The following is a 12,407-nucleotide window of genomic DNA, read 5'->3' on the forward strand; positions in this document are numbered from 1 at the left end:
GTGAGCACTTCCTAAGCCGTAAGAATAATTTTTGAGTGTGATCAAATGTAATATTTTGTTTTCAACATAGTTTAGTCGTTAACTAGCTTGCATCATTAACCACTCTACTGTATATAAATGGAGTAAATTCCCCTCCACCCTCCTCGGAGTGATGTTTACTTTTTTCTGTTTTTCTTCATCCAAATCGCGGAATTTATTGACACAAATGTCCTACTCTTTGTATAGAATATTAAAAGAGTGTAGAGTGGCTGGCCATACTAACTCAACCTGAGATCAAACCACCACAGTGCCTTGCTAGCTAACGAGCAATGCTAGTCTTTTGACATGTTTTAGCTTGAATATCGCACATTTTAATTTTCTATGGAACAGTTTTTTTTAAACATTATTAGCATAATGTGGGCCTACAATAAGCGAAGTGCGCATCTCGGACCGCGCAGCGCATTGTGGGTAGGGGGGGGGGGGGGCGTTACCCGGCTACCAACAGTAGTCAAGAGTAATGGAAAACAATGGAGACTTAAACAATTTCAACCGCATGAAAGTTGATGATTTAATTAAGCGTTTTTGTAGTCGCCGTGGATTGCCTGTTAGAATGAGGACTGCTTTCGGCAACAGACAGAAACTGACAGACGAACTGGCTGCCCTTGCATATGCTGCATCGATCCAAAAAACGACCAGTCTTATTGACAATTTCAATGAGCGGAGAGCTCGTATTCACCGAGTAAGACCACCATTTTGACTTGTGGCATAAATGTGACGTAAGCTCGGAATTTTCCCAAAAATGACTACACACTTTGATGCTGACATTCTGACAGTTACAGTTCCTATTAGTGATCAATTTTTTTTTGACAAACCGGGCTTAATCAAATATGCTATTTTAACTGGCAAAATTGCTCCTGTGGTTCTGACGCGACTTTGTCTCACAGCCCAAAATCTAACTTACTGTTAAAATACAGTTTGCTACTATAGACAGTTAAAAAGATAATAATAATTTGGGGGGTTGATCATCTAAAAATTAAAACCAATAGGTCGTTCATTCGTTCATTATTAAGTGATATGTGTTATTTTCTCTTGTGTAATCCTAATTGTTCATTAACCAAGCAACATTTTTTTTCTTATTTTATTTTTATTTCATCAAAATACTCAATTATTTAATAGAATTTTCAGTAGGATATCCAATACCAAAATAGATAGCTACAGTCCTACTGCACACCCTTTCTCCCAAGTGGGTGTGGTGTAAGGATGTGCAAGTTTAAGGCTAATCATTTATTGCAAAACTTTTCAAAGCCAACTTTTTTTTTCTCATAATACTGGTAATATCCTTCGTGTAGCCACTGATAAATATAGCATACTTGCATTCTCCTCCATTGTCATCATTTGTAGGTCTGACGATGTTCACAGTTTCTAATTCTCCGACTGGCTCAAACTGAGCTAGTAAGCGGAGCTGGTTCAGTGCAGCAAAACTATATGCTACTTTGTGCAATTCTTCCAGTTCAATCATTTCTGATGTCTTGCGACAACAGTTTTTCCAAATTTAGAAAGGAAAGCTTGTTTTGTGTTATTTTGAGAACAGCATCCGTCAAACCCATCATCAACATTTCATCACAACAAATGACTCCCAGCAATAGCATGGCTGAAGATGTAGTTGGGTCCTTTTTAGACATCAGAGCAATGTATTTCTTAAACAAATGACCAACAGCTTCAGGATATTGGCAATACATCAGGAGGATACATTGTGTGTCTTGGCCACAGCGGCGGGAAGTGGGAGCCATACAGTGTAAGGTGCACAAAAGCACCATCAAATGAGAGCAATGACATGCTTCTTTTAACTCCTTTTCTCCAATAAAGATCATTCATCAGGCAGAACCATCCTCCTGGAATGTCTGATTGGAAATCAGGGGATTTTAAATCCCTGTCCCGGACACTCCATCCATCTTTAACACTCCACTGGTCTACACACTTAGAAATGAACTGGTGAACCAGATGCCTCCATTCAGCTGGTCCCGACCTTTTCTAAAATAATAATAGTAAATACCAGCAAATGCATGGAAGTCCAAATCAGGCAGCCACATCACAATTTCACTGAGGCAGTCAGGCATCCCGAACCCGCACCCAATTTAGGGAGATATGAGGAGCAGAGGAGGCACAGACTCCCTCCTCTCACATATGCTCCTCCCAAAAACAAAGTGGATGCAGGATTAGAAGTGTGTGTATGTGTATGTGCAGACATAGACAGCCTGAAAGAGTTGATAGTGAACGTATAGGTGCAGTCTAACCTTTGGAGGGAAACAATCCAACTCAGTGATGGCCTTTCCTATGTTGACACGCATGGGGACACCTCAAGAATCAGATGGCATTCACTTCCTGAATCCTTATTATAATACCATTCTCCACTACTATTATGAAAGTGATTCCCATAGTTGGATACACAGTTTGCAATTATTCTCTTGATATAAAGGAGAGGAGGTGGCGGATGCTAATGCAACACTGTCATGAAAGTCAGGGTGGCGTACATTTTCTGCATTCAACTTGTTATGAATATGACTGATGGCGATAGCTAGTCTGTTGAAGTACATTTACATATAGATTTCCATTCCAATCAACGTGCAATAATAGTCCTGGCTTGAGGATTCCGAGCTGTTGCTCAGACATGCGTGCACACACAGCGAAGGTCTTGTGCGCATTGTGACATTTCATATTTGGGCTGAAGGAAGATGAAATTGGGCTGAATGTGACTGTAGCAAAAGCTGAACATGACAACATCCATCCATACATGGTGGCATTTCTATCATCAAATGTTTCACAATAATGTGAGAACAAATATATTTTGCTTTGTGACGTTGATATGACTTTGCGTGGCATTTCTAATATAGGTGCACTGTACTTTTCAGATTCTGCTTCTGTTTGGATGCAAGTCGACATGCAAACATATTGAGAGTAAAATTAAAGAGAGAATGACAGCCTTCCACATAATCAATTCACTAAAAACAGCAGACAGAATAACACCTAAAACAGTGACTACCAGGGTGCCATGAAAGATCATAAGGGAGGCCGCTGCACATAATCAAATTTCATTTCATTTGTTTGAAAATAATTGTTAAATTGCATATATCTTTGTTAATCTAGCTATGTCAGTGAACAACTAAATACATGATGGTGCAAGGTAGAGCAAACCTATTGGCATTCATACAACAGACTGCCTGTTGAGACAGAGCTTATGGCGTCCTTGATTGTGGTCAATTAACCTGCCCCAATTTCACACTAAGTGAGTAAATTGAGATGAGATCATAATCATTCTTTTTGTGACATTTCTGTTATGGTCTGTGTTATAAAATAGATTTTTATAATGTAAAATAGGTGCCTTGGCTCACCAAATGAGAAGCACATTGACCTGTCCTAGAAGATACATTACCCCTAACAGCTACCACTGAGAAATTCATATTCATTATAAAATGATGTAATTTAAAGTTGTATCTTTCACCAACTTAAAAATAAATAAATACATAAATAAATCATAAATAAAAACTTGCTTAACATATGAACTGGTTGATTTCTTCTTTAGCCACGAATACATGCATAAATACTACAAGTACCGTAAACAGTACTGTATATTATTTTGTTTGTTCACTTCCCCACGCACGCACAATAGACATTTAAATATACAAAATTAACAATGATCACAATAATTTTTATTTTTTTATTTTTTATTTCAATTACACATTGCTGTTTGGCTTCCACGCTCCGTGTTGGCTGGTGTGAATGAAACGTTTTGTTTGGCCAACCAATTTTCCCCGTCGAGTAAACCCGGAAGTAAATCGTTGTGTTTCCTTCAGCACAAGTGGAGACTTTACTGTACAGCATATGTGAGAACAGACGCATCCGTTTGGGACTGTAAGGTAAGGTCATGGATATATAGGCTACTGTACATATTGAACTACGTTATCATGATGTTGAACGCCGGCAAACGTTGATATTTTCCCTCTTCGAGTGTTTTCGTGACTGATGTGCTCATTGTTTACATCCTGCTATGCTGTTTCGAGCACGTGGGCACAACTTTAAGTACACATGCTTGCCAGATCAGTCGATATTTTAAAAATTAAAGTTCATTATATTTGATTTGTCAACCAGCACAATGCGTACGAGTTTTTGAGAGTTTCGTTTTTTTCTTAAAATAGCTGTATAAGAGAGTCAATATGCGCTACAATGCGTCTGCCGGCTAGTTAGCATTTTGCTAACCAAGGCTACTTCCATACATAATATTCAAGATAGATTGAGTGCGAATCTGTTAGTGTTTACTAATGATGAGCATTTTTCGAGGATGGATGCGTGTCAATGTGCGATGTCCGGATACTATTAATTATACACACACGTACTCACGTTGTTGTACAAGTGATGTTACAACACGTCAACATGTCTACTTCAAATGGAGGGCAAGCCTACTAATACACTACTAGCGTCTCAGTAGCATACTATTTGTCATTCTTGTGAACGTATCTCTGTCCTAGAAGCACATTTTTAAGTGTGTATGCTTTATTGAATCCACAAATTTTAATTTCACGGCTGTAGTAGTTTTTACCAGATAACAGTTTCCGTGATCCGCTCAACTTTTTACTGAGATTGGCTGAGATTCTTCTTTTCTGTCCTTTTAATCCCCGTGGACGGCTTGTGACAGTCTAGCGTGGCGTTTCTGTAGCCGGTGGTCATTCTCATAGGCCAATCATCTCCAGCCATCATGGTGCAGACACGCTGGACTAGACAGGGCAATGGGCCAGTACCATTTCTCACATTCTCAGTCCGCTGTGTCAGCGTGTGCACGCAAGAGAGATTGTGCAAATTAACTTCTGACATAATTATTATCCTGGTCCGCCAGATTTGTTCTTGACCATCAGTTGACAGGATGTTTCTTTCTGCACTGAAGCCATGATTACAAAAAAAAGAAAAGAAAAGAAAACAAGCTAAAACAAGAGGGGAGGAGTGGAAGTGGACCGTGTTCTCCTCAGCTTGGTTAACAAGCCCACATGGATTTCAGAACCAAGACCAAAGTTTGTCCTGTAATTGATGTCAGCTTCTGAACTCTTGTTCCTAAGCACTAAAGATAATAGTTCAAATAGTTTTATACCAAGTCCACTGAAAATGGTCAATTTGGACTGGGAAGATGTGTATGAACTTTTAAACCACACAAATGAACCAGCCAAACTGTATTGTTGATTATAGTCCAGCACCTAGTTTTGGTTTATAGTGAATTTGAATGGTCATTACAATTACTGTGAGAAACCAAATGGTGTATTTTCGATAACAAATAATCATATGACCATGTTACATTAATTACACAGTTTAAATGTTTGTAGTCACTTAGTTCTCCCTTTTAATTTAGTTTAAAAAATTGCACAATGCACTATATTTTGCCCTCAATTTTTTTTTTATACAATATACTCGCAAAGGTCAAACATGATACTGGTAGTTTCAGATTAGAATCACCCCCGCCCCCCCTCACACACACACACACACACACACACACACACACACACACACACACACACACACACACACACACACACACACACACACACACACACACACACACACACATTGGAAATATGAGAATGTACTTGACTTACAATTGAAAAAATAACCACTGCAAAAGGACAAAAGAGTTAACCTTCACATGCAAGTGTAAAAAAAAAAAGTTTTTAAATAATAAAATAATATTAATTATATGACACTATTTTTGTTTGTGTTCCTTTTTTCCTTCGTAGTGTGAGTGGCCTGGACAGCGTGCATGTATGCAACTGCGCATCTGAGCGCCTGTGTACGAAGGGTTCTTTGTGGTTATGTACTGCAGCTATCAGAACCGGCAGGCGCTGGAGGATGATCTCTACCGGGGAGATGGGGAGGAATCTGAGGGGTCTGAGGCCTTCAGTGACCTGGAGTTCCACCTCTACAGTCAGCTCCACTACCCTTCCAACACTGGGGATTTGGAGTTGCCAGATGGAGAGGACCAACCCAGCCAGGAGATCCATGCGGCTGTTAATGTAAAACTTGAAGACTCTACCAAAACCGGACCACGATCATCGAATACTGTCAAGCTCCAACAGCAATGTAACATCAAGAGTGAGAAGCAGGTTAACCAGAAGAAGAAAAAAAGTGGCCCTAAAGTCCAAAGACCATTGCCAGGATTTGAGGAAATCATCGTCATTGATTCTGACTCTGAAGTTATAACCATCTCTGAAAGTCATTCCTCCACTTATGATGATGACGATGATGACGATGATGACGATGATGATGATGATGATGATGATGATGATGATGATGATGATGATGGCGATGGCGATGGCGATGACGACGACTACGACTCCGACTCCGACGCAGGGGTTTGTGCCTTGAAGGGAGGCAGTGTACACCGAGTGCAGCGTTCCATCCCAGCCGTAAAGGTTGTTGCAGAGATGCCAAGTGTTCCGGTGTGTTACAGTCGGTTGCCTTGTTTTCCGTTGTTATGGTGAAGTGAAGTACAGCAGTTGTAAAATAAGAAATATTAAATAACGATGCAGATGCAGTGCATTTTTGCATCACTAAAACATAGGCAAAATTGATAATATAACAAAGCTACCAACTGTTATGGATTGCCCGCATTTTGTTGTGGAATTGACTCAACTCTACCTTGCTATGACCCTAACACTGTCTGTTACGGATTTAAAAAAAAGTCCCTTATTGCTCATACAGATTGAAAATGAGCAAAAATAGATGTCGGTAATTGTGAGCTACCATGTTTGTCAGCACGCCAATGACCCGTTGCTCTTCTGCCGGTGGCTCCGGTGATATCATGCATCACTAATGTGGCGGCTGTGGCTCAGGGTGTAGAGACGGTCGTTCCGTAACCAGAAGGTCGGCTGTTCGATCCCCGCTCTCCCCAAGTCATGTGTCGTCGTGTCCTTGGGCAAGGCACTTCACACACATTGCCCCTAGTGCTACTCACACTGGTGTATGGAAGGTGCGAATGTTTGGTGGTGGTTGGAGGGGCTGTCGGCCCAGACTGGCAGCCACGCCTCCGTCAGCCTGCCCCAGGGCAGCTATGGCTGCTTAAGTAGCTTACCGCCACCACAGTGTGAATGTGTGAGTGGATGAATAATGAATCCATTCCATTGTAAAGCGTCTTTGGGTGTCTAGAAAAGCGCTATATAAATCCAATGCATTATTATTATTATTATTTATTATTATTCATTACACTGCAGTAAAAGCTAGCAGAGGAGTAAGACGTTCGCCGAAAGCCACTTGAGGCTATCCACAATCACTGCTAATAGATGAATATCAGCAGCAAGGAACAAGGGCAGCGGTTTCATTTCAAGTTTCATTGCTAGATTGACAGACAAAATCTGTATTCTAACGACAACTTTATTTCTAATAGAATAAATGTTATGACACTGCACTGTGTAGTTAGTCGCTAGTCAATTGACTGCTAAATATAGAACAAGTCGATTTTGTAAGTAGATCTTCGTTAAATGTAACCTAAGACTTTTTCCTGTGTTTGTTTGTCTTTTTAGACGCCCCATAAAAAGGTGATTAATATTACTCCGGTGACTTTGGATTCAGGCAGCTCAGAATTATCCAATTCGTGCAACTCTGATTCGGATGTTCTGGAAAACTGGATGATCCTGGGTCAAGCCAAGCAGGATGGAGACCATTGCATTTCACTCAATGTGGAAGGAAGTGCAGACAGCATTGCAGGTGTGTGTGTGTTTGTTTGTTTGTTTAAAGGGGAAGTCAATCCCCAAATGTTCTTTGCAATAACATGTCTAAACATGACATTTTGATGAATATTACATTTGTGGAATATGAGTTATAAAGCAAAATCCAGCTGTTTTTGCCCATCTTGGGGCGGCTATTTTGCCACTTGCTGTGGACTTAAAATGACATCACAGTTTTTCAGGGCTCAGGTAATGACCAATCACGGCTCACCTGTTTTCTGAACCCGAGTCGTGATTGGTCATTGCCTGAGCAACTATGATGTCATTTTTAGTCGACAGCAAGTGGCAAAATAACTGCCATGGATAAAAAGGGGTGGATTTTGCTGCTTAATTCATATTCCGCCTCAGAATGGCGTGTTTTGATCAGTGGGGGCACATACAACACAATAATGTGAAGAAAATTTTGGGGTTGACTCCCACTTTAATTAGTTTTCATGGCTAAGTTGTTTCTTCTTTGGATCCATTTCTAGTCGTATGCGGTTCAGCTGATTTGGAAAATATGACACATCTTTCTAAAGCACGAAAGAGATACTTGACTCATTGAGACATTTTTAGCAATAAAAAGTTAATATTTTGACACAATGAATGTGATAACTTCATTATTTTTCATGAACAATTTTTACCTTTAAATACAAATTTTTCCACTTGTTGTCAACTGAAGATGACATAACCTGTGCTGAGGAAGTAGGCAACGACCAATCATGGCTCATTTTGCTGACCAAACCCAGAAAACAGGTGAGCCATGATTGGTTGTTACCTACTTCCTCAGCACATGTGATGTCATCTTCAATCGACAGCAATTGGAAAATTTAGTTTTTATTGGTATTAATTGTACATGAACTCATTTTGAACTTTTTACCTCTGAAAATACCTCAATGAGTCTAATGGCAAACGGTGGTCACAATGAATAAATGGATCCGTTTTAGGATAATGAGATGCGTGACATCATAAGTGAAGCCTTCTGTTGTGATGTACAGTATGAAATACTCGTTGCACAGTGACAATTGCTTTCAACACAACGGGGCGGGAAAGGTGAGTGTCAGGTCTTAAACGTTACATTTTTTATTTTATTTGACACCTAACCGTCGTCCTAACAATGGTACAGCTCTGATACTGCCTTCAAGGTGGAAAATTGCCAGCTCAGCATTGTTTCTATGTCTGTGGACACAGAAAAATGTTGCCTTTAACAGGCAATGAGAAAAGAGGGTTGGGTTTGTGCTTGTAGCATCTTTGCAAATCTGTAAGCGCTTTGCATTCTTTGCACTGTCGGGTCGGCTTCTCTGCTCTCTGATGCATCTTTAAGTATGTTTGTGTGCCTCATGTATTGATATGTACATGGAGGGCTTGTGCGAATTTGTTTATAAAATATTCTACCTCTCATTAGCATGCATGTGCTGCGCGCACACACACGCACACACATGGACGCGCGCACATTCACACACTCGTAACACTAATGCCAAAAACAAACAAGAGCGAGACACTCAGACAAGAGCATCAAAGGAGAAGGTGAGGGGGGTCGGGAGAGATGGGAGTAATCAAAAAATGAATAAAAATGTTTGGCGCAAATCTCTTCAGATCTACACATTATCTTAACCTGCAGCCTCAGCAACCCCTCCAAGCCAACCCCCCTCCCGTCCCACCTCCTTTCCCCCTCCTTCCTACCTACGGCGCCTCCATCTCATTCTTTTATCCAATTTCCTCACTATTGTCCTCCCTCTCTGTCTCCCCCATTCTCCCTCCCTCCGTCTCTTGCACCGCTTCTTCCTCATTTGAATTTCCCTGGGCTGATGTTTCTGCAAGAGTGCTCCCTGACTTCCGCACACAGGCGTTGTAAAGGAGGGCGCCTGTAGCTGAGACTTTGGGCCTGCTTTTTGGGGGCAAGGAGGATTTTGGGAGCTCCGGTCTCCCCTCCTTTTGGCTGGCTTTCTCACTGTGTCGTCTGACTCCTCTCTGTGATCTTTGGAGCTTGACCTCATGTCTACACATGGGGGATCATGGGTGTGGTGTGAAAGGGGTCTTAAAGTGAGTGAGACGGGGCGGTGTATTTTGCCCCCCAAAATTAAATGAAAGTGAAGAAATGTCATGGACGAGCCTCATTTGTCTTGAGCTGATGCATTTGTCACAGAAGAATTGCTCTTTTTGCTATTATATGCTATATTAATCATGAAATTAAATTGAGAATCCAGGAGGCTAATGTTCCCTCAATATAATTTCTTTGGGTAACTAAATATTTGCAAAACATTGAGCCCTTTTTATAATCAGCTTATATTTGTGTTAATCCTTGAGATTCTCACTGAGCTGAAGTCCCCCAAGGTATGCTGCAAGTGTCATGAGACAGTTTTCTCTATTAAAAATTCTTCATGTGCTTTGCTTTTGTTTTCATGAAGAAATGTTAAGTTCTGTTAAAGCTGCTTCTGCTGCAGCATTCATGCAATGCCTGCCATTGTTTCTTTTGGTGAACATGTGTGCGTCCATGTGTGTATGCCACTGACCATATCTCCTCAAAGAGGATGCAAATTGGTGTGGCCACCAAAAATTAATTAATATAAAGCTTTGCAACATGGATTCATCAGATTACATACTTGTATTCTTTCATATATCCACCTTCTTCTCAAGGTAAAAAAAAAACATGACTTGCAGAGCATTTGCTTTAAGGTGCAAACCACTGGTAAATTAAATATAAATAAACAATACCATCTAATGATAATAAATACAAAATAAATAATAAAAAGTATTGACAAACCTCTCCAGCTGTCAAACAAATAGGATGTATTGTCATACCTGCTGGTTGACTGGTATTAATTAATTACCCAAGAGTGTGGGTGAAGATACGCTTAACAATGTATTTATATACTGTATATGGCAATTAGCCACAATAATATGAAAACCTGCACAATGTACTGTATTACTATGTAGTGTAGTGAAAAATTCAGCTTTTTTTATTGACACAGTCATAGGGGTATTCATTTAACGCGGTTTCTTATTGTGGTTATAGTTCAAAGTGGTCTCGGTCTGCATTCTGCACTGCTTCACACAGAGCTGTTCCTCAAAACATTAGGAACTTCTGTATTGACTCATGTTCAGACCTGTACAGTACTCAGTCTGATTCAGTGTACAGTCCTACTCCACTGCAAACTAAAACCACAATAAGCACAATGTTCAACTACAGTGTCAATCAAAACTATTTGTAAAGACATCTTTTTTTTTTATACCCATCTATTTAGATTGTGCCAGTGCTTATTTATAAAGGTGCAGCAGATCGATGACAAAACGGCTTTGTTTCTTGATATCTTAAATATAACTCACAGTGTAAATAGTTTAGGATATTTTAACGGCATATGGCTCTGGATCCCACTAGAATATAAACACCAAATGCAATGATTATATTATGTTTTTGAGTTAATTTACATAAATACTATAGATAAAAAAAATTCTTACTTGATGTTTTTGTTGTTTATACTCATCAGATCAAGAAAATCCTCCTTATTCCCAAGATATCGTCATGTTGCATAAAAAGCTGTATGGTGTCTGTGTCCCTTGTTCGCTCGTTATTAACTCATTCACTCCCGGCCATTCTCACTGAAGCAACCCCCTTCGCTCCCGGCTGTTTTACTGGATTTTGGCTGATTTCGCAAGGCCCACAGAATATTGTATTCTATAGCTATAAAAAAACAAAACATGGAGCCTACTAGGGATGTAACAAAATCCAAACATCACGATACGATGATATCACGATTTGAAGCTCACGATACGATAACTATCACAATATTGTGGGGAGGTTGGCGATATTTGAAAAATGACACAATATTGTAATATTGTTCATAGGCATATTACGTTCCCCTTTACCTGACAATTAGCACAGATTTTAAAAATAGATGGGCTAAAATATCCCTAATGAAAATTAAAGTGCACTAAAAAACTAGCTACCAGATGGTGCTAGAACTGCACAAATGGAAATCAACCTGACTTTTTTTAACATGTGTTTATTTAATAGATTTAATATCGTGAACATGACGACAATGATATTGTGGCAGTTTTAATCTCGCGATATCACGATATTTCTGTTATCGTTACATCCCTAGAGCCTACCAAAAGAAAGATTGCAAATGAGTTGAGTACAAACTTCACTGGGCGTCTGTTTTTGTAGACAATTAATTGGTTGAGTTATATCGTATTTTCTCGCTGCATTTTACTGCCAACTGCATTTCTGTGTTGGGGGTGCGAGTGGGGGCTTGTGAAATGGTTTTCTGTTTTCATGGTATGTTTGAATAGATAATGCGCCTCCTTGTGGAGACATTATAATGGGTCTTCACAGATTTTGCTAACGCACTGAAGTGAGAGTTATCATTGTGAAGGGTTAGCGTTAGTAATGTGTGACATCTTAATTTCTCTGACATCTCTGTATTTGGGGGAGGAGCTAAGGTTAGCTCGTTGTTGGTATGAAGTGCTTGGCCGCGTGTCTTTCTGATTTACGGTGGTGTGTGGTTAACTAAAAACACAAGCTAACCAACGTCAGGGGTGTCATTGCTTGACAGCTGACGATTATGAGTTGTGATGTTCTTCACTATTTTAAGTTGAAATAAATTGACATTACGTCAAATACGAGTAAGTTTGTATTTTTAGAGAAACTTTGGCGGCAGTGTGTAGGCCTACCACAAGTTGCACACT

The 12,407-nt window shown here is 39.9% G+C and overlaps 1 protein-coding gene across 2 annotated transcripts in view; it reads left to right on the forward strand.

Moving 5' to 3' along the window:
• The first annotated feature begins 3,793 nt into the window (after positions 1 to 3,793).
• The window catches only part of zcchc7 (zinc finger, CCHC domain containing 7), a 44,766-nt gene continuing 36,152 nt past the window's right edge, over positions 3,794 to 12,407 (forward strand). Inside the window, exons 1-3 of one of the 2 annotated variants that reach the window (XM_086083756.1) lie at positions 3,794 to 3,893; positions 5,754 to 6,455; positions 7,536 to 7,719. In XM_086083756.1, the coding sequence (XP_085939882.1) occupies positions 5,829 to 6,455; positions 7,536 to 7,719 (811 nt within the window). In that variant the 5' untranslated portion in view covers positions 3,794 to 3,893; positions 5,754 to 5,828. The remainder of the gene's footprint in view (positions 3,894 to 5,753; positions 6,456 to 7,535; positions 7,720 to 12,407) is intronic. The other variant, XM_086083757.1, reaches the window with a different exon arrangement.

The sequence above is a fragment of the Leptonotus elevatus genome, chromosome 8 (genome assembly GCF_054856555.1).
Source record: "Leptonotus elevatus isolate MCC_2025b chromosome 8, RoL_Lele_1.0, whole genome shotgun sequence".
Taxonomy (NCBI): Eukaryota; Metazoa; Chordata; class Actinopteri; order Syngnathiformes; family Syngnathidae; genus Leptonotus; species Leptonotus elevatus.